This window comes from Natrix helvetica (assembly GCF_964273705.1).
Source record: "Natrix helvetica genome assembly, chromosome: 8".
Taxonomy (NCBI): domain Eukaryota; kingdom Metazoa; phylum Chordata; class Lepidosauria; order Squamata; family Natricidae; genus Natrix; species Natrix helvetica.
The window spans coordinates 22,868,905-22,895,417 of NC_138559.1; the positions used below are offsets into that span (position 1 = coordinate 22,868,905).

The following is a 26,513-nucleotide window of genomic DNA, read 5'->3' on the forward strand; positions in this document are numbered from 1 at the left end:
GACTGGCCCAAGGTCACTCAGCTAGACTAGAACTCCCATCTCCTGGTGATTGGACCAAAATAACCCCGCTGGCTTCCATGCCTGAGGTGGGACTAGAACTCCCATCTCCTAGTGATTGGCTCAAAATCACTCAGCTGGCTTCCATGCCTGAGGTGGGACTAGAATTCCCATCTCCTGGTGATTGGCTCAAAATCACTCAGCTGCCTTCCATGCCTGAGTTGGGACTAGAATTCCCCATCTCCTAGAGTTTGGCCCAAAGTCATCCAGCTGGCTTCCATGCCTGAGTTGGGACTAGAACTCCCATCTCCTGGTGATTGGCTCAAAATCACTCAGCTGCCTTCCATGCCTGAGGTGGGACTAGAATTCCCCATCTCCTAGAGTTTGGCCCACAGTCACCCAGATGGCTTCCATGCCTGAGTTGGGACTAGAACTCCCATCACCTGGTGATTGGTGCAAAGACACCCAGTTGGTTTCCATACCTGAGGTGCGACTAGAACTCACCATCTCCTGGTTTTTAGGCCAGTACCTTAACCACAACACCAACATAGTCAACCAGGAAAAATGAATGAAAATATCGAGGATTGTTTTCTGGAAGGCCATCCATTCGTATTGTAAAAAGGAGAGGCCTGCAAACTTCCAGGCCGAGGGATATGCTTGAGTTTTGAGGGCCTTGCTGGCAAAACACGGCCCATCTTGTGCTTCGTTCCCGGCGTCCGTGCTTGCAAAGCCCTTGGACGGAAGCCTGAGGAAACAGATGGAGCCGGATCATCTCATTCTGCTAGAGAGGAACAAAACTCCCTTGAATAAAACATGCATCTTCCTTCCAGAAATACTCTCATTAAAAAAGTAACACTCCCTCCTTCCCCACCCCCACCCCCATTTCTACCAAATGAACCTCATAGTGTTATTCTAGGTAGACCCCAGTTGCAAGGGAGGGCTGGTGAGAAACAACGGGGAAAGAGGACAATGGGACAGAAAAGAATAACACAGTTGGAAAGGACCTTGGACCAAGGACCAAGGTTGACACAGCCTTCCATCCTTCCGAGGTGGGTAAAATAAGGACCCAGTTTATTTGGGGACCAATATGCTGACCTTGTAAATTGCTTAGAGAGGGCTGTAAAAGCACTGTGAAGCGGTATATAACTCTAAGGGCTATTGCTATTCCTTCCTTCCTTTCTTTCTTTCTTCCTTCCTTCCTTCCTTCCTTTTTTCCTTCCTTCCTTCCTTCCTTCCTTCCTTCCTTCCTTCCTTCCTTCCATCCATCCATCCATTCATCCATGCATTCACCCATCCATGGTGCACAGTGGTTAGACTGTCGTATTGCAGGCTAACTTTTCTGACTGCCAGCAGTTCGATTCTGACTGGCTCAAGGTTGACTCAGCCTTCCACCCTTCCGAGGTGGGTAAAATGAGGACCCAGATTGTTGGGGAGGCAAGAGGATGACTCTGTAAACCACTTAGAGAGGGCTGTAAAAGCACTGTGAAGCGGTATATAAATCTAAGGGCTATTGCTATTGCTAATCCCAGATTGCTTCTTCTCCTTCGATTTCTTTCCCTCCATTACTTCTTCTCCTGCCTTCAGGTGCTTTGGAGAAGAGCTTGGCGCCCTCTTCTTTGTGGCAACCTGTGGTGAGTTCCCAACAGTTCGGACTGGTTCGGCCGAACCAGCAATGGTTTGGCGGCCTGGGTCACTGGAACCAGCAGCCACCCAGGCCTGCCACACCCCTGATCCACTTCTCCTACAGTGGCACCATCTTGATTTTCGGCTCTGGGCATACAATTTTCATTGCACAAATTTATTTATTTTTCAGTTTTTAAAACATTTTGCGCATGCGCAGACCTATCGATGTGCAAATGCGCAGACGCGCACCAAATTTGCACGCGTACCGAACCGCCAGTCATGCCGGCAGCAAGCCACCAAGCCATGAGTCTACCATAGATTTCCTCCTAAGCCAACCATCCGATTTTTGTTAGCCACACGATCCTTTGCATAAAGCAGGGGTGGAGGGTTGGGGGTGGGGGTGGGGGGCGGGAAGCTCCCTTTGCAAGTTTCTTATTTATGACAAAGCAGATATGAAAGCGCCAAGCGTTCCCTCCCTTCCTTTTCCTCCTGTCAAATATTATAATCATCTCCTTGCCTGTTGTACAATCAAAGGCTGCCCTATATTCACTGGAGCTCCTGCCATACGCTACATGCATAGCAACAAGTAGAAGAAACAAAGGGCCGAAGTAAACAGCCAGAGGAGGAGAGAGAAATGGCTGGCAAGTGGACAGTGGGAAAACGTTTCAAGGCAGTTTTGCTCCAGCGGCTTTCTTGAACACCTCGTCCGAAACGTTCTTGTTATATCTCTCGGCAGAAATAAAACAGTACGCAGATGCACGTACAAACCAAAGGAAATTTGCTCCGGCTATTTTCTGAGTAGACATTTCTCTCTCTCTCTCCATCCCTCCCTCCATCCCTCCCTCACTGTATTCAGCTGCCACGGAGGTTACAAACACAGCCCACCCTGATTTCCTTGCTTGATAAGAAATATTTCATTTAGATTTTTTTTTTAAAGCTTTGCAGCAGTGATTTTGCTTTCACAATGAAGCATCCTGGCCTCCTTTTGTCGTCGTTGGCTACAGCTCATTTCTCTTCTAGGTGTAGATTCGCAGCAGATTTTACAAACCTGACACGTGAAAAGAGAACAGACCCTGGGGTCTGTCCTGGGCGGGATGCATCTAATTCAAATTAGCCTCGACAAACTTAAAACTCTGACATCTTGCAAAAAAGAGGTTTGGCACCTTATCATCCTCGGCTTGCTTTCAACATAGATCAATGTTGTAGAATTGCAGATGAGTAAATATCAGATTAATACACACTCCTGTTTAAGGTAAAGGTAAAGGTGCCCCTCGCACATAGTATGTGCTATTTGTTCCCAATTCTAGGGGGCGGTGCTCATCTCCGTTTCAAAGCCGAAGAGCCAGTGCTGTCCGAAGACGTCTCCGTGGTCATGTGGTCAGCATGACTAAATGCCAAAGGCGCATAGAAAACTGTTACCTTCCCACCAAAAATGGTTCCTATTTTTCTACTTGCATTTTTACAGGCTTTTGAACTGATAGGTTGGCAGAAGCTGGAACAAGTAACGGGAGCTCACTTCATTACGTGGTGTTATGGATTCGAACCGCTGAACTGCCAATCTTTCTGATTGACACGCTCAGCGTCTTAGCCCCTGAGCCACCGCGTTCCTAGAATTGCAGATCAGTAAATATCTGATTAATAAACACTCCTTTTTATTAGGGTGCTAATACAATCCAGTTGATTTACTTGCAAATTAAAAAAAAATTCAAAATGTTTGTAGTTGTTTCCATTCCCCAATTATTCCTAATACAGAGAATTCCTTGATAAATCTTCCTACAATTTAGGAACCTGTCAAGGAAAACTGCCCAGGAATATATATGTATATATATTGTGCATAATGCCATTTCCCTAGTACTTAACTTCTTAGTAAATTCATGTTTTGTTTTGTTTTTGAAACAAGGCTTTTAAAACAAAGTGTTGCCCAGGCTTTTCCCCTTTAACGTCCGCTCATTCGCATAGTTCATTTTACATCATATTTCTATTTCCAATTTCAGCCATATTATTATTTTTTCCATATTTTTCATCTGAAACTTAATTTCTTCTTAAGAATATCATTATTTGCCCCTTCAAAGTTAAACCAAATTTATAATTTCATTTTCCATCTGTTATTCTATTTTACTATAAGTGGCATGCATCCTCAAATTCAATTTTTATATAATAAGTATTTAACTTAATTAGTTATCCACAATTAATAATGTTGATATAATCCTGTCACATCTTAGTTAGCTTACATACCATTAACCATGTTAACACATTTCACTTTCGTCTACTAATATATCCCTTCTTTCCCTTCGTCCTCTTCTAACCATTTTCTCTTGGTCTCTCAGAGATTTCCCTTCTTTTATGTTCTCTTCCTTCCACCCATTCACCTGGCTTCTTCTTTCTCTTATTTTTATTTTACCGGTAAATTCATGTTAGAATTGCAACTCATATTGTTTGTACAAGCCTTCAGGAATGTATCTCTTCTTCAGATATTTTGCTAAATGATTGGTGTTTATTGTGCTTATTTGAGACTAGCTAGATTTTATTTGGTGTTAGCTTTTGTTGTTGCTGAGTTCCAGAAAGAGAGTGGAATGTCAAAATCCATTCAAAATGGAAAGCAGAGATGACATTTATTTTTAACATTTATTTAATCAACCAGAGTGGGAACTGTAACTGAATCAGCACCAGAAGGAGAGAACTAAGTTATTTCAAATCCATCTGGACCTTTGCTCCATTCGTAACTTTCACAATCAAAGTTCTAATCACAACTGTTTATTTCAAAATAGTGTTTGTTAAGCCCTTAAACTTGTAGTTAGACTTGCCTTTTGCTGAAGGAAACTCACCTGGTGCTGTAAACCTATGGCCCAATGGTTTCTAATCTAATAGCTGAAAAGCAGTTAGCAAGAAATTTCTTAAAGTGATTAGAAAAGGAATATGCTAACCTGTTGTCTTTTTAAAGGCATGAACCATGGTTTAAATAAGGTGGGTTTCTCTCATTTCCCAGGGCTTTAAATCTACTGGAGAACACTGTCTTGCAGTCTTCTTGCAAGGAGCAACAGTCTGGAGCACTTGTGGGTGATCTCAAGTTCTCTCCAGGTCCAGAGAGGAATTAGAAAAAGCCAGTGTACTAGCTAGCTTTTCATTCCACCATGGTCATCAGATGTCCCCCTAATACATCAATTGCATTGTTCCTTCTGCATAGATTAACCTTGGCTGATGTCAAAAGGTTGATCAACATCAAATCCGAATAATCTTTAGAGTAATCCTTGGAAGGAAGGCTATCAGGAATTATCCCAGAGCTGTAAACTGGTCTGGGAGAGAAAACCATCCCAGAAGATATTAATGTCAAGCATATTGCAGCCAAGAAAACTTCATGACTGTATCCATAAAGACACACACACACACCCAATGAAAAAAAAATGCCAGTGACTTGTTGCATATTAAAATTCCATTTTCCTCCTTTTCAGCAAGCAATCTGCTAACCCATTTTTGTGGCTCAATGGAATTGTACGTAAGCAAACAACCGAAAATGAAATCTTCATGCCAATTCTTTCTTTATATTTGTATATGTGAAGGTACCAGGACTCCGCCATGAGCTAACAAAAGCTTCTTTTTCACATGTGAGAATAAAAGACTTTAGAATAAAAGCATTAAGTATATAGCAGAATAAATTAAGCATCCCCCTGACACCTACCATATCCATGAACATGACATATTAATTATATTAGTCACCTAAATATTTAAAGCGGCTTGTTCAGCCCACAGTCTATTTCTGCAAGTTGTCAATTCATGCAAGTTTCCTGAAGTGCAGGAAAGTTTCCTCCTACCCCCCCCCAGCACCCTCCCCCCCACCCCAGTGGAAAACAAACTCAGAAGCTGAGGTCACTTTTATAGGAGTCCAGGTTTCCCATAAGAAAGCAATTGGGCCAACAGTAGTTTTTCTACACTTATATGCAAGAGTTTAACAGAATATTTGGCTGTCCATTTTTTTCAGCAGTAGAGGTTGCCAAGAATGTCTGTGCTACTGTCAGGAAAGTGGGCTTCACGTCTACTAAATGTTTTGAAAGGCAGGGAAACACCCTTGTAGTCTGTCTTATCTCTGGTCCAAAAATAGAAGGGAATTTTGTAGTTCAGTGTTGGACTGGGGGGTCCTTGGTGCTCTCTGAGCTTGGTGGTTTTCTTACAGATGTTTCATGACCCACAGGGTAGCATCATCAGTACTAGAAGGGAAGGGGCTTTAGAATAGAATAGAATGGAATGGAATGGAAGGGAAGGGAAGGGAAGAGAAGAGAAGAGAAGAGAAGAGAAGAGAAGAGAAGAGAAGAGAAGAGAAGAGAAGAGAAGAGAAGAGAAGAGAAGAGAAGAGAAGAGAAGAGAAGAGAAGAGAAGAGTTGGAAGGGACTTTGGAGGTCTTCTAGTCCAACTTTCTGCCTAGGCAGGAAACCCTACACCACTTCAGACAAATGGTTATCCAATCTCTTCTTAATACCTTCCAGTGTTGGAGCATTCACAACTTCTGGAGGAAACTAATTAATTAATTAGAACTAATTAATTGTTCTCACTGTCAGGAAATTTCTCCTCAGTTCTAAGTTGCTTCTCTCCTTGATTAGTTTCCACCCATTGCTTCTTGTCCTGCCCTCAGGTGCTTTGGAGAATAGTTTGACTCCCTCTTCTTTGTGGCAGCCCCTGAGATATTGGAAGACTGCTCTCATGTCTCCTGCTCTCATGTCTCCTGAATAAAAGCAAATGTCATTCCCTTCTAGCACTGACAATGCTACCTGGTTGGGTAATGAAACGTGTTCAAGAAAGCAACCAAGCTCAGAGACCACTAAGGACTTCACATGGTACAACCATGTTCCAGGTGCATATGCATGGATTTTGCAGCTCATTGGACACAGTGATATCCTGATACGCACCAATGGATGACAGTAATGGAGTCTCTGTAGAACACGAGGAGGGATGAATATAACTTTGTCTTATTAACTTCCAAAGTAATGTAAGGAAAAAAAAACCTGATAACTTTGACAGTGATGGCTTTCCAAAATGTGCCCTAGAGGTTGCTAAAGTGGGATTGTCTTTTCATTTAACGACACATTGCTCCTTTACCCTAAATGAAGACACACAACCTGGGGGTGAATCAGAGCTGTATGTACATCAGCTAGAGAGTTTGGCCTTTCTCTGAGTTAGTTCACGTTGAAATTCTCACCCTAACATTAACATAGACACTTTATGTAGCAATGTTATTATTTAAACGGTTACTATAGCATCCAGAAAGGCCCCATTTTCCATTTACAGCACATCTACCTTTAAAGAGCATATAGCGGGTGATAGGAAAAACCCAGAAGAGCATCTGTCAATGAAAAGAGATAACATTGTGCTAGCTGGATGAATTGTTCAATGTGCTATAAAGGTAAAGGTTCCTCTCACACATACGTGCTAGTAGTTACCAACTCTAGGGGGCGGTGCTCATCTCCATTTCAAAGCCAAAACGTTGTCTGAAGACGTCTGTGTTTGTGAATCATTATGGGCATTATGGGCTGTGAATGACCATAATTCACAGCCGTCTAAATAAATGGTGGTTTTGGGGACTAAGTTTGTGATTTATGCTGTCTTGGGAAGCCTAGGTCAGAGCACTTCCAGGAAATTTGTTCCCATTCCTTAACGCTACCAACATTCCCACCCTATGATTGGCAAAACATGCAATCAAACTCTATGCATATCCGTTCTGGTGCATTTCTTCACGGTGGAAAGAGAAAACAACATTTATCAAAGGATGCCTAGAAGGAGGCATTTTTACCCAGGGATGGGGAAGCAACTCATTTCTTAAGGGGAAAGGTGACAAGCAATGGAACCCAAGGGACTCGCCCTAACTCAGAAGAATGATAGCAAAGCCGAAGACAGAAATCAAGAGTTGAAGAACAGCCTTAGCATCTTCAAAGGGTGGCGGCACAAGCCACTAATTAATCCCAGCGAGGCGGGGGAAGCATTGCAGCAAAGTTGTGGGCTACAATTGTCACAGTGCCAATCAAAAAACGCTGCCACAGTGACAGCTGACAGTGTTTGTTTTTTTTCGGTTTCCTGAGCTCACAAGTCCCCAAACAACGAAGAGGGAGCAGAAGTCTTCTTGAAAAGGCATAAGCCGAATTCTTCCAGGACTTGGATTTGACTTATAAAAGGTACCATCGCTAGGGTCCTCCTAGGTACTTCAGAGATCTCCTGTATATCCCCGGTGCATCATCAAACCTGTTATGATCACCTAAAGTCAAGGTCCTACAGCATCTTTCCAGATGTGTTGGGACCACAACTCTCAGTTGTTGGCCATACTGATTGGGAATGCTGGGAGTTGCGGTCTCATCACATCTGGAAGATAGCAGGCTGGAAAAGATACTTATTAAGTCAAGAAAAGCTCACAGATGGGAAGGGATAGATATTTTCATGCGCCTACTCAGAATCAAGGCTCTCTCCGGATCTAAGGAACAGCCTGAAGAAGGCACGAGAACGCCAGTGGCATGGGAAGGGATGGGGAAGATAGTTCTCTTGGGGGCATAGGTCTTCTCAGATCACTCCAACTTTGGATGGGAGGCAGGGGCCAAGTCCATGAAAGTCCCCATGCCCACCTGATAGAATACATGAGGCTGTATACTCCACCAGCACCTCTAAAAGGAGAATATTTGTAGCTCAGAGTTGAAATGAGGAGTCTTTGGTGCTCTTTAAGCTTGCTTCTTTTATTGCAGATGTTTCATGACTCAAAGTAGATAACATAATCAGTGCTAGGATTGCACTGCTAACTAGCACTGGGGATGTTATGTAGTTTGGGTAATGAAACAACTGCAAGAAAACAACCAAACTCAGGGAGCAGTAAGGACCCCACCACAGTCCTCCTCCTCCTCTTCCTCCCCTCCTCCTCCTAGTACTGATGATGTTACCTAGTTTGAATAATGAAATATCTGCAAGAAAACAACAAACTCAGAGAGCACCAAGGATCCCATAGCCAACCTTCTCCTCCTCTTTCTCCTCCTCTCCCTTCCCCCATCCTCCTCCTCCTCCACCACCACCTAGCACTGATAATGTTACCTATTTTGGGTAATGAAACATCTGCAAGAAAACAACCAAACTCAGAGAGCACCAAGGATACCCCCATCTGTATCTTCCGCTTTGGTCTGGTTACAGCCTTTGCAAAGCAAACAGTTTTGCTGATTTAGTTCTTCGGTTGCACTGGGACCTTTCTTCTCCAAGATGTGATTTCCAGATGTGATTTGCAGGGTTCCTATTAGCCCCCATTTGGCTGTTGATCATAATTCCCCTTTTATGACAGCTTTGTCAGAGAGTCATTGTAATGTAGAGGTGAAGGTATGTTATTAGGAAGAAGGAGTCTCAACTACGAGGTCAGAAGTTAACTGGGTGACTTCAGACCAATCTTGGAATGCCATTCCTATCTACCTCACAGAGCTGTTGTCATGAATGAAAACAAAACAAAACGAGTGTGCTGCGTATATGCCATCTTGAAAGTTTGGAGGAAAGGCAGAATATAAATCTAATGAATAAATAATATATACTGTGTGGAAATGGAAAATACAGAGTCAGTATTAAATCCATCTTGGCTAAGCAAGCAACAAGGTATTATGAAGACTATTCCAATTCAGATGTGTTGCTATTAAAATTCAGCGGTCCACAGTAACTACTAGGAGACAGCTGGTAAGGTGGAAAGCATTTCTCAAGAAAGTTACTACAAACATGCCTTTTACTATTGGGGATAAGAATTACCACCAGTGTAAATTTCGTGACTGAGAAGCACTGACTAGGATCATGCATTGGTCCAATCATAATTGCAAATTGCCCTGATGTGTGAAAATAGTTGCTATGGATGGTTTCATAATATCTCTTAAAACAAATCCCTGTTTTCTGTGGAATGTGAAGTCAACAACCCTGTCTGGTCAAGCTCTAAAAGAAATTGGGCATCAGGTCCTTGAACTTCTTCAACATTGCTGGAGCAGTTCTCCAAACTACGCCCTGAAAGCAGTGATGGGATTCAGGTGGTTTGCACCATTTTGGGAGAACCGGTTGTTAACTTTCTAAGTAGTTTGGCAAACTGGTTGTTGGAAGAAATCATTAGGACAGAGAACTGGTTGTTAAATTATTTGAATCCCACCACTGCCTGAGAGGGAGTGTTTTTCCAGTGAGACCAGTCTATCGGGGCAACCTGGTCTACCCAAATGTGGGATGGATATTGCTTCCGCTTTCGCCTGTCAGCACCAATCCAGGAGGCTTCGCCGGCAGTTGCTTCCGCGACAAACTATTTTGTGTTAAATTTAAATTTACTGACAAAGAAATAAAAGGAGACTAGTATAGCTATTTTGAGCTGTTTACCTCTCATCAGCTAGCCATACCCTTCTGGGATTCGATCCTGGGCCGCTTGCATGTAAGGCACATATATTAACCTCTAGGCCACAGGCTCTCCTCCTTTTGGTGGCTGAACCAGGAGGGAGATTGTTTTTCTGGTGAGACTGATCTATCAGGGCAACCTGGTCTACCCAGGTTTGAATCCCAGAAGGGTATCGCTTGGTGAAACGGTGGGAACAAAATGTGAAACCCACCACTGTTTCAACCCTCTAAAAGGATGCAAGTGACCAGCTGTCTGCAAGGAGTATAAATCTTTCCATTCCCCACCATCGAGTTAGAGCTGAAGAAGCTTCTTGGATGAGAAGTGAAACGTCTTCAAAAGAAAAAAACAAGAAAGTCCAGTTGCCTCCTGAAAAAAGCACCTTCGGAACAACCGTGGATGACTGAGAATCTCTACAGACGTCTTACAGAATACTACTGAACAGCTGCACCTCCTAGAACATGACTTACAAACTATTCTGAACAATTGCCACTTAATAAAGTCATTTCCAGGCCTTGTTTGAGTAGTTCTTTAAAGAGGGAAATCTGCACAATTACGAGACAGATTGTTGTTGTTTTTTTCTGTAGAAAAGCCATCCCACTACAAATAAAGACTATTCTCTCCACTCTAACCACGGTCTTCCATGGTCGTAGCACTTGACACGCTGGTTATTAGCATCTCTCCACCTTTCGCTGGCATCGTTTTTGTAATTTTGTGGCACTTTTCCCTGGATTTATCTGTACAGCTGGGAATCTGTTGCTGATGATGGTGGCATAAAAATAACACTGATCAATCAATTATAAAAATAAAATAAAAGAGCATGCCAAATGGGCTGGCAGAATCTTTTCTCCCCAAAGGATGCTTTGTTGCTCTTTGTTTGGTTTGTACTTGGAAGCTTTTTCTCTATAACTTGTGGGGAGAAAGAACATATCTAATCCCAGCCCTTTACTTCTACAGCAATAGTAGTATATTCTAATAAATACACTCCTATATGGTTTTGCTGAATGTCAGACTGGCATTTGAAAAAGAGGTTTTTTGAGCTGTGTATCAACACCCAAGATCTATGGGAAGATCTGGGACCTGGCATACAACCTTCTTCTATCTCTGTCCCATCAGAATTTACTTTGCAAGCTCCTTTGAGTCAGGATCTCTTTATCAGTGGAGAGATTCAGCCGGTTCGCACCTATTCAGGAGAACCAATTGTTAACTTTCTAAGCAGTTCGGAGAACCGGTTGTTGGAAGAAATCTCCTTTTGTTTTGTCCCCCCCCCCCACTTTGCAGGGCTAATCCTGTAAGGAAGGCAGGAAGGAAACATTCTGCTGTTGTTTCTAGCCTAATCTTTATTGCCCTGCTTACAGAAACTGCCTCTCTGGTTAACCCTTATTACATTGTAACAGCTAAGGTGAAGTGCCCATCGATGTGAGTGACATTGAGTTGGCCATGCCCACCTGGTCACATGACCACCAAGCCCCGCCTACCCAGCTGGTCATTAGGGCAGAGAACCAGTTGTTAAATTTTTTGAATCCCACCACTGCTCTTTACTCTGCTGTTACTTGTGCCTACGCTAACTCCAATGCTGTGCATCTGTGTAGCACAACATCATGCTATTATTATGATGATGATGATGCCAGAAAGAGATACAAAGCTGAAAGGTGATTATTTTTCTTGAGATGACTCATGGAACAAAACAAAGCAAGCGCTGCAAAGGTAGACCTTACACAGGAAGCATGAGGAATCAACTTGGCAAGAGGAAAAATTGTCTCCTGACATCTGTCCAAGTATCACGTGGTTGTGCAGAAGAGTGGCAGATCAACAGCACAACCCAAATTAAACCCAACTGAATTGATTCTTATTTTGAGTAGTGATGGAGTGGGATAGAGATTGCTTTGAGGAAATATGTCAGGGAGGAGAAGGAGTAGCAGAACCTGGGGTGGAATCAAAAGAAGGATCAGTGTAGAATCCCTATCTAGTCACAAGCAAATTAAATCCAATCTCCCTTGAATTCCATTGACCCTTACCTAACCCCAAGCTGGTGCTAATTGTTAGTTGAGAAGATTCTTGCAGCAATAAATCAGTTTAATTGGACCTTCATGTGTGCACTCGGTCTTTGGTGCCAGACATGACCATAAATAACATGTCCATAAATAATATTCACCATCCATTAATGCTGCTTGAACTCTTCATTGTTCTGGAACCATGAAATGGATGGCTGAAAAATAGGAGTAAAAACAATAAACCTAATTCCATCTGCGCATTCCATCACAAATATGCATTAGAGGATTTTAAACACATTGCATAGTACATGGCTTGCTTGCTCGCTCAAGTTCTCCAGCTTAAACCTTGGTGTCTTCAGCCTAGGAGAACCAGGTGACCAATAGTGGCAAAGAAAACCATGAAGCTACTCAAGGTTGGTCCTTGTTTTATATTACCCTGAGGGTCCCACTTGGTAGGACTTCCTTGGTGCAGGATGTCACATTTGGAGGAGATCTGCAGTCGTTGCACATCACTGCAACATCTTCAGTCTATAAATATGGAAGTCAGAATTCACCAAAATGTATCACTAGGTATATCTATGTTCCTTGAAGCAACTTCACCATTGACAGCTAGATTGCTACAGATGTTGTCATCTCATATCCTCAACCAACCATCTCATCTTTTCCAAATACAAAAACTTGACAACAACATCCCTGTCTTGACAGGGTTTATCTCGCAAACAAACAGGACTGGAGGGATAAAACAAGAAAAGTACTTGCACGCAAGTCATTTCCTGGGAATTATAAGGATTAATTCTCAGCCGTTCAGATTTTTGCCTTGTTCCCAAAGCCTTGCTCTTCTTCACACATGCTTCCTTCTCTCTCCTGTGACCAGACAGATTTTGTCTGGAAAAATCTCTTGGCTATAGCCATCCCTTTCGTGGAATGATTCCTCAAGATTTAACCTCCGATTTTCTCACGAGAGAATCCGCTCTGCCTTCACAGACCTGCAGTGTAAGATGCTTTCTGTGATCAAAGGTTTCGTTATTACATTAACCTTTCAGGTTTTTAGATTCTGATGAATCTAAAAGAGAAAAAAAGATGAGGTTCTTTTGAAAGAAAGAGGGGAGTTGAAAATATCCCCCAAACAGTGAAGAAAATAATTAATAACCAAGGAATGACAAGGGGAAGGAAAATCACAAAGAATGCTGTTAAGGTTAACAATCATTTTGTGATGGAATTTTCTATCTGAAATGTCAGATTCCCTTCATTTTTTTTAAATTAAAAAACATCTATTTGCTTTTTTATTTCATTCACCTCCATTGACCGTCCAGATGTGACTTAAGAAAAAAGGAAAGATCGATGAGTGGATACTCTACGGGAATTTCACAACTCAAATAAGTCTTTTTCTCCAATCAAAAACTTTCCTACTTTCCTACTGGGACCTGCAGTCTCAACACAATATGTGAATTTAGAGAACATACATTTATCACACCTAGATGGCACCAGGGGGCAGAAGAAGTGACTCAGGACAGGTTCTCTGGATAATAAGGTAAAGGTTCCCCTCGCACATATGTGCTAGTCATTCCTGACTCTAGGGGGCGGTGCTCATCTCCGTTTCAAAGCCGAAGAGCCAGCGCTGTCCAAAGACATCTCCGTGGTCATGTGGCCGGCATGACTCAACATTGTTACCTTCCCACCAAAGGTGGTTCCTATTTTTCTACTTGCATTTTTACGTGCTTTCAAACAGCTAGTTTGGCAGAAGCTGGGACAAGTAAGGGAGCTCACTCACAGCGCTAGGGATTCGAACTGCTGAACTGCCAACCTTTCTGATCGACAAACACAGCTTCTTAGCCACTGAGCCATCGTGTCTCTCTGGATAATACACTATTCTAAAATGGCCCTAAATATGAGTTAACTCTCCTAATAACTCCACTCCCCTAATAAATCAGTTTCATATTAGAGGTTTCCATTGACAAGAATGCTCCATTGGCAAGTTTGCATCTATTCCAAAGATATCAGTTATAAAGTGATCCTGACAAACGCCCCTGTAGAGTAGACTATTAATTTAATATCACCTTCCCTTTATAGAGGGAAGAGATGCAGCTGAATCCATGGCTGAAACAAAATTTAAACCAGCAGATTTCCAAATCAGAGATTTTAAACACATCACTACAGCAAATACCAGGTGAATCTTCTCTTCATTCTTGGCCAACATGCTAACTAAAAAGAATTGACCCTCAGACTCCAAGCTGCATAACCACACGTAGGTAATCCATGAAATTATATGTAATCCTGGGCAGAAAACAGAACTGAAAGAGCAAGTCCCAACCAATTCATTTATTTCGTATTCTTTCCCAGGATCCTAAAAACAGCAAATTGCATTTTCTTCACCCAGAGATAACAAACCCCTCCTTCTAAATAATCATGGCTTAAAATTGGGGTGGGTGGGGAAGATTCTCCTAAACCAGAGTTCTCATCTGCACTTGGGTGGTCACCGAATTTCATTTAGTTTCACGACCTAAACCTTACAGGGTTGTTTGTGTGGTTGTTGTTGATTTTTTTTTTTTAAAAAAAAGGTTACTCTGGCTTAGGAAAACAGCTTGCGATCAAGACTTCAAGAGGGGAATAAGTTATAAGCAGTAGTCTATCCTGCAAGAATTGAGCTATTTAGCCAGTTGAAAAACTGGAAGAGCCCTTTACACAAAGTTGTGCATTTTCCCATCCTCTCTCCCTTGGAACTTAAGTGCTGAGCAACAATTTTCTCCAATGGTAAACATGATGACTTAGAATAGAAAATATATGCCTGTTCCACTCTTGGCTTTGTTTTTATTTTCTCCCCTTCCTGAAATCCTTCTGCCTGTGGTATCTCAACCTACAGAAAAAGTTCCTCTTTTTTTCTTCCCCATTTTGCTCTAATCTGCTTTTACATCAATCCGTCCTCTCCTCCTTTACACACCCTGGTGGGAAACCGTATCACCGCAGGACCCTCGCCTACGGCCCAAACTCCATGTCATACGTTGCTTCAAGGACCACAAACACCGGTGTCCACTTTGGCCTCTGAGAAGCCATATGACATTGAGACAGATGTTTATGCTCCCGTCTCCAAAACGCAACAGATACTGAGTTTCCTATTGCTAAGGCAAAGAAAACAGGGGAAAGGTCTATGCAAGATCTATGTCTCAGTTCCAAAGTCCTGGACAGAAATCCCTTCAAACCCACCGCCAAGCTCTTAGCAAAAATAAAAAAAACCAAATGCAAATCCTTCTTTTGGTTTGACCTTTTGGCTCACAACCACCGCTTCCCCCTCCCCACTCCAGTCCACCTACCCACTCATTTTTACATTGAGACAGATGTACCGGGGTGCATTCAGCTCCGCACACTGCCTGCCTGTCTGTGGTAACTCTTAAAGACGGCCAGTTAGAGACGAGTTAACAATATACCGATTCAGAGCCGACTTTGCAGCAAAAAGGAAGGAGGACTTGTCTTAAGGGCAAGGAAAACTCAAAACACCCTGAGTCTGGTTTTTGGAGACAGCAGCCTCTGAATTCCAGACAGGTTTCAACCCTTTGTCCATCCATTCTTGGACTAGTTTGGAGATGGGTGGACTGCTCACCCCTTCCCCTTCGCTGTCATCACTGCATCAAAAAGCCAAATGTTTGGATATCCCTTGAGGAGGCATTCTTTACTATTGGGGTGCAAGAGAAGGAAATATGAAAGAGAGACCAGGGAAGGTCTGAACTTAGAGAAAACAGGCTAGGAAAAATGGTGTTGAAACAGAAGGGAAAAGAAGGGAGAAAGAGAGAGAGAGAGAGAGAGAGAGAGAGAGAGAGAGAGAGAGAGAGAGAGAGAGAGAGAGAGAGAGAGAGAGAGAGAGAGAGCAGAGAGCAGAGGTGGGATGGGAAGGGACTCCTCCCCCCACCCCAAATCCTCTCTTTGCACACCCACACACCCAGTGTGTGACTGGAAAGCATAAATACAAGAAGGAGCACCTTCTCTTCCTCGGGGCTACCTAGGAGCAGCTGGGGCTGTCCAAAGCCACCAAGGGTGATGGACCCTCGCCACCACCGGCTCCTCAAAACAGAACCTCTGCAGAAGAAAGCATCTGTCTCAAAACCATTGCCAGGCGCCAGAACTGGTCATCTCTCGCGGGTGATGCCTTCCTCCACCCCCCCCCCCCACTCTCCCCAATTTAGTTATCATCACGCACACATCTGGGTGAGAGAGAGCCTCACGTCCAGACCCTCCGCCAGCCTAACGCGTTTCCGTTCGCATCACTCCTGCCTGGCATCAGGTTTTGGTGGGGTTTTTGTTTTTTACCCATCCCCTGGAGAGGTCCACGGGTGGAGGCTCCCCCTCTCTGCGTGACATACCTGGAAGGAAGAGCAGGGCAGTGGTGGCCGTGAAGACGATCCAGCAGACAGGCTGATACATCTTTGGGGAAGGGGGGGGTGGGAGGGTGCCGAGCTGCAGTTGTCTGGAGCTGCCGGGCTGGATGCTTTCCTCCGTGCTGAATTCTGAGTAGGTTTAAATCCAAGGTTTTCAGAGGGAGGGAGAGCGAGCGAGTTCGGGAGCTAGAAGGAGCGAAAGAGAGGGATGGGGGACAGGCAACGTCTCCGCTTTTTCCTCCCCCCTCCCCTCTCTCTCTCTCTCCCCTCTCCCTCTCTTTCCACCCTGCACAGAACACACTAGCTGGAGAAACCTTAGCCGGGCATCACCAGGCTGGTGCAAAGGAAGACGAGTAGACCTCCTACTAGGCATTCATTGGTTCCAATCTCCTGAGTGACACCAGAGTTGTTGGAAGGTTTTTGGACACCACGGAAAGTTCAACTCAAGGCAGCCAACTGCTCCTTTGGTGGCCTCTCTGTGCTCTGCTCTCTCTTGCCAAAACCTCCCCCCCCCCCACCACCACCACTTACCCCTCCAAGGAGAGCTTCTCAAAGAAGTGACAGAAGGGGAAGAGATGGTGGGTGAAGAAGACCAGGAAGGAAGGGGGGAAAATAGGGAAGGAGGGGAGAAGGGAGGGAGGGAAGGGAGGGAGGGAGGGAAGGGAGGGAAGGGGGAGGGAGGGAAGGGAGGGAGGAAAATAGGGAGGGAGGATGAGGGAAGGGAGGGAAGGGGGATGGAGGGAAGTGAGGGAGGGAGGAAGGAATGGGGATGGAGGGAAGGAAGGAAGGAAGAGGGACTATGCATTGGTTGGTTGATTTAGCTTGTTTTGTCCCTCTCTCTCTCTCTCTTTCTCTCTGTCTCTGCCTCTATCTCTGTCTCCCTCTCCCTCCCTCCCTCTCCCTCTCTGTCTCTCTTCTCTCATACACACACATTCAAACAGATGGAGAAGGGATTGGAGATGTTGGCTCCAGATAGATATCATAGAAGAATGCAACTTGTTGGAAGTGGCAGAGGCACTGCCAGGCATGCTTGGCTGCAGACACTGTGCCAGTTCCCTTTTTATTGGTCCAGCTTTTCATTGTGCCCCCAAAAACATAATCACAATTATTATTTTTTTGCATGATGGAGCCATGCAGGAATGGGTAGAATCTATGGGAGAGAAAAAGATGTGCAAAGGTTCTACCCACAGAGAAATGCATGCATCCTTTTCGAAGGAACATGGAGATCCAACAGCAATGCCAGACCGCTTTCCATGCCTTCATGCAGACCCCTTTTTTCTCCATCTTTCTGTAAACAGAAACCTAGAACTTAAAACTGCATTGGAGGAGATAATATTGATTGCATTCCAGGTGATTCATTATGATCCCAAGCCAGGCCTGTTTCATCACACCAGCAGCACCGTTTGTTTCCTTTGTGTTCTCTGTTCTTTTCTGCCAGGAAAACTCCATGGCATCCAGATAAATCTTGTGGTGAAAATGGAATGAATGGATATTAAAAACACGGGACTGGATTTTGCCAAATCTTCCAAATTAAGCTAAGTAACAGGTTGTACCATGACTGCTGAGTGAACCGAAAGGGACTGGCTTTTGACAACCCAAAGTACAAGAAAACAATCCAAATGCATTAGCTTTATTTATGCAACGTTATTCATAATTAATGATTCCCTCTTTTGCATAATGTGCATAAATCCGGTTATTCTTAATGTTGGTGAGAAGTAATGTATTGGATAAACCCAAGCCACCTTGTGATCCAATGTATCGTGTGCATCCAGAATATGGATCGGTTCAGTAACCAATATGTTGTTTGAAAAATCTTTTGGGCTTACCATGATCTACAAAGACAGCCACTGACTACCCAGAGAATGCTTTGGGAAGAAAGGAAGAAAAGGAGGAGGAGAAGACGAAGAAGGAGGAGGAGGAGGAGGAGGAGGAGGAGGAGGAGGAGGAGGAGGAGGAGGAGGAGGAGGAGGAGGAGGAGAAGAAGAAGAAGAAGAAGAAGAAGAAGAAGAAGAAGAAGAAGAAGAAGAAGAAGAAGAAAAGAGGAGAGGAGAGGAGGTGGAAGGAGGAGGAGAAGAAGAAGAGGAGGAGGAAGAAGAAGAATGAGAAGGAAGAGGAGAGGAGGTGGAAGGAGGAGGAGGAGGAGAAGAAGAGGAGGAAGAGGAGGAGGAGGAGGAGGAGGAGAAGAAGAAGAAGAAGAAGAAGAAGAAGAAGAAGAAGAAGAAGAAGAAGAAGAAGAAGAAGAAGAAGAAGAAATATTGTATATGTTATATTGTATATGAAACCATGCCCCCTCCGGTCTGCAGAAATACCTCTCTCCACAGAACCCGTCCCTGGTGCTCAAAAGGTTGGGTGCCACTTAGTAGAGATCTTCCATGGCTTCCACTTTCTTTCTGATGTTATTTTGCTTACAAGCCAAAATATACTGGCTTAATTTGGGTTTTATAACTTGCAAGAGCTGTGGTGGCCCAGTGTTTAGAATGCAGTACTGCAGGCTACTTCGGCTGACTGCCGGCTGCCTGCAATTTATCAGTTCAAATCTCACCAGGCTCAAGATTGACACAGCTTTCCATCTTTCTGGGGTTGGTAAAATGAGGGCCCAGGTTGTTTGATGGCAATATACCGATTCTGTAAACCGCTTAGAGAGAGCTGTAAAGCACGGTGAAGTGGTATATAAAGTCTAAATGCTATTGCTATATACTCCTAGCTACCATGGTTTGAAAAATCCTGGTTGATGCCTTTAGCACAGTGATGGCTAAACCTTTTTCATCACCGCGTGCCGACTCACAGGCCGGAAAAAGCATGCAAAACCATCTTGCGAGGAATGTGCGGCCTTGCCTTTGTGTGTGCGGGAGCGCCAAAACCCGGAAGAGCAGCCTTCTGTTGTGCATGCATGCACCAGCACCCACATTTCCAGTTTTCAGCATGGGCAGGCACATGACAAACAGCTGGCCATCATGCATGCGCCCAACAAAAACCCAGATGTTTGGGTGCCGGCGCAAGCATGTGCTCTGGAATACTGTTCTTCCAGATTTCAGCACTCCCGCGCATGTGTATGCCAGCTGGCTGGTGGGTGGGTGTGCATAGGAATGCGGAAGAGGACCCAGCACATTTCCGGTATGCATGCTATAAGTTTGCCACCATGGCATTAGCAGTATGCCACAACCCAACCTGCCCTAATCTAGTCAGCAAATCCTAGTTAAGAAAAAAGGTACAAGGACACAATGTGTGACTCCAACATCTGAAACAGAGCATCCTTTTTACACATGTGCCTATAAAACAGAATGTTCACTACATTTTTTCCCCCAGAGATGCTAAGTTAAGACAAAATGCTTGTGCGTATAGATTATTTCATTTTGCCGTATTCAAGAAACATAGTTGGCAACTATTTGTAAGAACTGGGTTCTGTTTTGTACCCTATATGAGGCATAAGCTGGAGAGCACAATGGGAAAGTGTTTAATTTGTTACAGAACTTTGAGATAATGCAGTCTTGAAATATTACCTTGTTACATTTCTATTGAGCGTTCATGCAACTTATGCTAATACAAAATCAATTATTAAAACAGGAAAGCAGACAAAACAGTAACCCCCATTTGATTTCTGTTTGGCATAGATCCTTTGAGCCGGATGAAGATCTTACATGCTGTCTCCAAGTTTGCAAATGATTGCCACAATTTAGTTTTTGACAGGGAGAGGTAGACCAGTTCTCCCTACCCAATGCTCTTGATCCGAGCGAAGGTCATTGGCAAAAAAAGCTTCCTTCGAAATGCCAGGCTCGCAATGGGCTGCATTGCAGAGGGACTCAAGCTGAGCCATGGGAAGGAAAGAGAAAGCTCCTTCGAATTTAGATTTAGGAGTGATCCCTTGCATGCAGCCCAGTGGTTCTAATTATGTGCTCCCTTTTGGGCAAGAAAAGAGACTGTCATAATCATTTGAGGAGCTGCTGTGAAAAATCCATATTATATCTGTTTTGACCTAGGCTTGCCAAGAGGGTGAAGCCGACTCCTCGTCCCAATAAAACCTCTTTTATTTAGGTTAAAGGGAATTCCTTTCCAGCAAAGTCCCGGCAAACAGCCTTTCAAGAGATTTCACAACTACAGACCTTTATCAGGCTTGGAGAGTTGCCAGGCCGGTATCGTCTAAATGCCATGCTGTAGCATCAATTACTTGGCAAGAAGTCAGGAACAGATCTTCACCCTAATGAATTGAACTAATTGTCTCCTGCAAACTCCCCTCCCCTTTTGCTCCTCTATGGGAGGGGCCATTCACCATCCATCCGTGCCTTTACTCCTGAGTAGCTGTTCCCTTCTCCTGGCAGCTCTGTGCATGTGCACAAGCCTGATGTAGCCCTCAATGAAATCGAGTTTGACACCCCTGCCTTAACCCAACTGACTGGTTTTATATGCCACTCTACCCAATCAACGAACACCCTGGGGAGCGACAGAGCAAAAACAAATTGCAGGCTGAAGTGTTGTGTGTAAACATAAATACCTGCACAGAGAGAAAGAGTTATTGTCCTCACTGAAAGACTAACTTCTGAAACGCTCCTAGACTTTTGAGCAAGAGCAAAGGCGGGAGATCTGCATACAGACGAATGCAATCAGATTAGGGAAGAAGGAAATAGAAGCTCTAACCAGGGTATAATGCTCTTAAACACTTTCAATCCTGGCATTCTGAGGCACAAACAATACACCGAAGGTGTATCTTCTTCTGCATTTCAAACTCTACGTCTTTATCCTCTTCAGCGGCTAAAAAGTCCTTAATCCTTTCAATGCAGCCAAACTACTCGTTCTTTGAGCATGGAGCAATATTGCCTCTCTCTCTCAAAAAAAAATGTGCCTCCTTCTTTTCACATTGAAGATGTTGGTTTGTGTTTGCCTTGCTTCCCTCCCCCTGTTCTCTCCTCATGCAAAATTATTTCCCTGCCAGCTTTCATTCAACTCCAGGAAGAGAAAAGAATTACTTCACAAAGTAATTGAAAGGAGAAAAAGAACTTTGGCAAAGCTCCCATGGTTAGAAGGTGGTGTTTTTACATTTATTTTTTGTTGCACAATGGATAAAGGAGAGACATGAAGGTCTCGTGGCGTCATCTCTCCATTGGTAATGAAGCTTTTCAAGCTTTCCAGGCTTCCATTAAATTCCCCAGAAAAAAAATATCGGATGGAACTTTTTCGTAAGCAGCCGTAATGCTGCTGTCCAACAGGACTCCTGCCCCGGAGAAATGGTTGGGAAAGGTTTCCGGAAAAATCCAGAAAAAAATAACAATAGCACTTAGACTTATATACTGCTTCACAGTGCTTTTACCGTCCTCTCCAAGCGGTTTACAGAGTCAGCCTCTTGCCCCCAACAATCTGGGTCCTCATTTTACCCACCTCGGAAGGAGGGAAGGCTGAGTCAACCTTGAGCCGCTCAGGATCGAAATACCGGCAATTGGCAGAATTAGCCTGCAATACTTCATTCTAACCACTGGGAAAGAGGGAAGGAAGGAAGGAAGGAAGGAAGGAAGGAAGGAAGGAAGGAAGGAAGGAAGGAAGGAAGGAAGGAAGGAAGGAAGGAAATAGCAATAACACTTAGACTTATATACCACTTCACAGTGCTTTGCAGCCCTCTCTAAGCGGTTTTACAGAGTCAGCCTATTGCTGAATATATAAAAGAAATGTATAGGAAGATGATCCAAACTGAAGAATTAACCCTTTCTAGTAAATTTTGCTTCCAACCCACCTTACAAATTCGATAGCGGTACAATAATCTGGGAGAATAAATTACCAATCCTTTTAGCAATAGCAGTGCTAAACAGTGCTTTTACAGCCCTCTCTAAGCAGTTTTACAGAGTCAGCATATTTGCCCCCAACAATCTGGGTCCTCATTTTAAACCACCTCGGAAGGATGGAAGGCTGAGTCAGCCTTGAGCCTGGTGGGATTCGAACTGCCAAATTGCAGTCAGCTGGCAGTCAGCAAAAGTAGCCTGCAGTATTGCACTCTCACCACAGCGCCACCGTGGCTCACTAAATGGTTGCAAAGCGATAGGGTTTGCTATCCCTTCGGTGGCTGCCTGGATTTTTGCAGTTTGGATCAGCAGATCCCAGCTTAGATCATTCCAGCACTTAGTCATTGTCACCAAGAGCAGAATTTCCATTTCCTTTTACTGTATTGCTGTGATGGAATTGTGAGAAATGATTCTTGTCTGGGGAGCGTTGATCAAAATGTCATGTGTGGGTGTCCAGAAAAACACCAGGGAGAAGGTTGAGAATTTACAAAAAGCCACAGCTCCTGTTCCATAACTCGGAGATCTATTTTCAAAGAGAATTAATTTAAGTGTCCTTTTTTTTTAATGGTGAGCCTCTCCTATATATCAGGAGCAACAACTAAAAAGGAAAATAAGAGAAGCCAGAATGTTTTTCCAGTCTCTTCTATCCTTTTACTCCAATATTTTTTTCTTGTCTATTATATTAGCTTTCCAGGTAATTTAACTCATTCTAGTAAAATACTAAGTTAAACTAACAGGATGGATGGGGTAGAGGGGAGAGGCAGGGGAGACACATGGAAAAAAAGAAAATTGAGGTAAAGTTGAGTAAGTTGTAAAAAAAAAAAAACACCGAAATAATATTTGAAAAAGAAAAGGAACTTAATTTTGGGTTATGATGCAAGAGGAAACAAAATTTGAAGATTGTACACTTTTGCACCCTGCCTAATCCTCTTCTTGAAAGGCCAAATACTTGTTTTTTTAAAATACCTGCCTCTATAGATGTGATTTTCTTTTGTGAATCTTTTTTTTCCCCATAAAGAAGAATGCCGCCACATCTGTTGAATTTAGGGACAGGGTTTTTTAAAAAAATCTCAATGTACTTCACAGAATTTACATTTCAGATACTCTTTTGTTGTGTTACAAAGATTCTAAACTGATTGATTTAGTCAATAGAGCCTTTTTCCCATTGCTATTTTCAAGATTTTTATTTTCTTTTAGAAGTTTGCTTAAAGCCCAGATATACAGCATTAACAGCAATATCCTGTTTCAAATTACACTTCCAAGATGGCTGGCTGGCTGGCTGGCTGGCTGGCTGGATGTTAGATGATAATGATACATATAGATGATAGAGATTGCTAGAGATAGAGATGATAGAGATATATGATAGACATACACAGATAGATGATAGATAGATAGATAGATAGATAGATAGATAGATAGATAGATAGATAGATAGATAGATAGATAGATAGATAGATGATAGATAGATGATAGATAGATGGATGGATGGATGGATGGATGGATGGATGGATGGATGGATAGAGAGAGAGAGAGGGAGAGACAGACAGACAGACAGACCAAAAAGATGAGATAGAGTGAGATGATAGATGATAGAGATACATAGCTAGATAGATGATGGATACACAGATGAGCAAGAGATAACTAGAAATAGAAGTGAGTAGGTAGGTATGTAAAGAGAGGGGGGGAGAAAGAGATAGATGGCAGATGATAGATGATGATAGATGATAGATAGATAGATGATAGATGATAGATAGATAGATAGATAGATAGATAGATAGATAGATAGATAGATAGATAGATAGATGGATGGATGGATGGATGGATGGATGGATGGATGGATGGATGGATGGATGGATGGATGGATGGATGGATAGATAGATAGATAGATAGATAGATAGATAGATAGATAGATAGATAGATAGATAGATAGGAGAAAGAAAGAGACAGAGATAAATACAGAGATAGGGAGGGAGGGAGGGAGAGAGAGAATAAAAGATGAGATGAGAAGAGAAGATATAGATTTAAAGTGAGGAACGGGGAGCATGGACTCAAGTCAGAAAGCTGGACTTCGATAAGGATGAGTTGGAAGACAAAATAAAGTTTGCTCCATTGCGCATTCCCTCAGAGAATGGGCCATATCACCAAAGATCTAGTAATGAGACTTGAAAAACAGGGCAAGGACCTCTGACTTTCACAAATCAATGGGGATTTCCACAAGCAACCTCTGGGGCCTCAGGTTACCAGGGCTTCGGTGTACGCATATCAATTCTGCCCTTGAAGTTTTATAGCCGAAGGACCAATAGAAGATTCACCTGCAAGTGTGATCAGACTGTACCATTCTGAGCATAAAAGGGCAATCTAAATCTACTGTACCGTAGGTATATACAAAACATTAAATGTATTAAATATTATGCATGTAAAGTGAGAGAATTATATTTCCCTGAGATTTATTGTAGCTGTGCCTTCTTTAACCGTGTAAGCACATACATTTCTTTAAAATATAAATGGAATTGTTTGTAAGGATATTAACAATTTATTATTAACATCAAGAGGTATAATTAACAGGTAGCTAATCATTTGTTTCACATTGTTTAAATATTATTTGTGATACATAATTAATAGAAATTAATGAACTTTGGGGAGCGCTAAATTTTTTTGTGCTTAAGGCCCCATGCAGGCATAATACACCACCGGGAATAGCAGACTAGTATTAAACTGGGACGTCAAAGTAGATGTGAATATGTAGCTCAAGGTTAAACTGTGGAGTCTTTGAAGTTCTCTGAGATTGATTTTTTGATTACCAACAGTTCCTTACCCCAAAATATAACATCATCAGTGCTGGTGAATGTGGCATTTACTCCAGGAGTGGGCGGCAGCTGGCATTACTGCCAGTTCAGTGCACAGGCAATTTTGCGCTCTGCGCGTGTGCACATTTGACTATAAATGCAATAAAAAAATGCTCTGTGTATGCACAGAAACAAAAAAACAAGATGGTGGCACCATAGGCCCCGCTGGGAGAAGCGGTTTGGGGGCGTGGCAGGCCTGGGTCGCTATGGGTTCCAGCAACTCAGGCCACCAAATTACTAACGGTTCAGCTGAACTGGTCCGAACCGGTAAGAATCCACCACTGATTTATTCTCTGTTTATCTAGAGTAGTTGGTGGGGGTGTCATTTTTCTCCCTGGTAGTTCTTTGGCTAGGGTGCAAACAACACAACTTATGACAGCATAAGCAAAAGGCTATGAAAAGGATAAGATAACCACATATCAAAAACATCTCATAAACAACCATCAAACTATTACATCACCATAGCACACAAACTATCTAAAACTATTAAAAACATCTTAAGTCAAACCAAAAAGGAAAAAGAAACAGTAGCACAAAATGAAAAACAACAACAACAACCCAAGAGTCATCTACAACATAGCAGCATAAAGTAGCAATAGTCACTATGTAGGACAGAGAGGCACAGCGCATCCGTGAACACCAACAATTAGAAGGCATGATGAAAATCCCTTAATATCATAACACGTTGACCGATGCAACCATCGGTTCAATTAAGACACTGAGTATCATAGACCAAGTCAAATCCAAAATAGGCAATTCCTGGAAGATCAAGATTGAGACATATCAATCACCAAGAGACACATATAAATAGGTGTTTTGGAAAAGAGGCCATCAAAAATCTAAGAAGTAAACCAAAATACCAGAACCTATCCTCTCCAACAGCCAACATCCAGATAAGCAGGGATTAACACCAGACAAACAGTGAAGCAGAAAACAATATCCAGGAACTGCCAAGTAGAAAATGACAACCCCACCAAAACCGTAAGAATAAGCCACTGTGTGTACATAGGGAGCAAAAATCCACACTGCCTCTACTGATGATATTAACTAGTTGGGAAATGAAACATACTCTAGAAAGTCAAAACAACATGCAGGAAGAATGCCATGGTAAACCATGATTCAGTCAAGCACGCTAAAAGTCCTTGTCCATCAGATCATCAGAAACTGATCTGGACTTGAAGGGGATTTTACTTTTTTTCCCCTGGGTTTTGCACTTGCAAGTATTTTTTTACATGTTGCATAATCATCTCTTCTAGGGCACATCCCTTTAATGCGCCTCTTAAAACAGTATTGCGTGATATTTTGAAAGTGTTGGCTAAGCCATCTGCTCCTACATCGCATGTTTCACACATTCTGGCCAATTGGGCGATTGTATAATTTTCTCTCTCCTTCTATTTGATGTGTTGTATAAATCAGGGTATGAAACAAACATTGGAGCAAGGGAATTATTATTTTTTTTTAAGAGGGTCTTATGTCTGCTGGGTGGTGAGGAGGCAAAATATTCCAAAAAGGGAGCCAAGCTTTTACTGGATTATTTCTTCTTCTTCTTCTTCTTCTTC

General features: G+C 42.9%; 1 protein-coding gene across 1 annotated transcript in view; it reads right to left on the reverse strand.

Moving 5' to 3' along the window:
* Nucleotides 1–16,435, reverse strand: part of LOC309396271 (opioid-binding protein/cell adhesion molecule homolog) — a 609,765-nt gene extending 593,330 nt beyond the window's left edge. The window contains exon 1 of the mRNA XM_081961273.1: nucleotides 16,329–16,435. Coding sequence (XP_081817399.1) covers nucleotides 16,329–16,389 — 61 coding nt within the window. The 5' untranslated portion in view covers nucleotides 16,390–16,435. The remainder of the gene's footprint in view (nucleotides 1–16,328) is intronic.
* Between the last annotated feature and the right edge of the window lie 10,078 nt (nucleotides 16,436–26,513).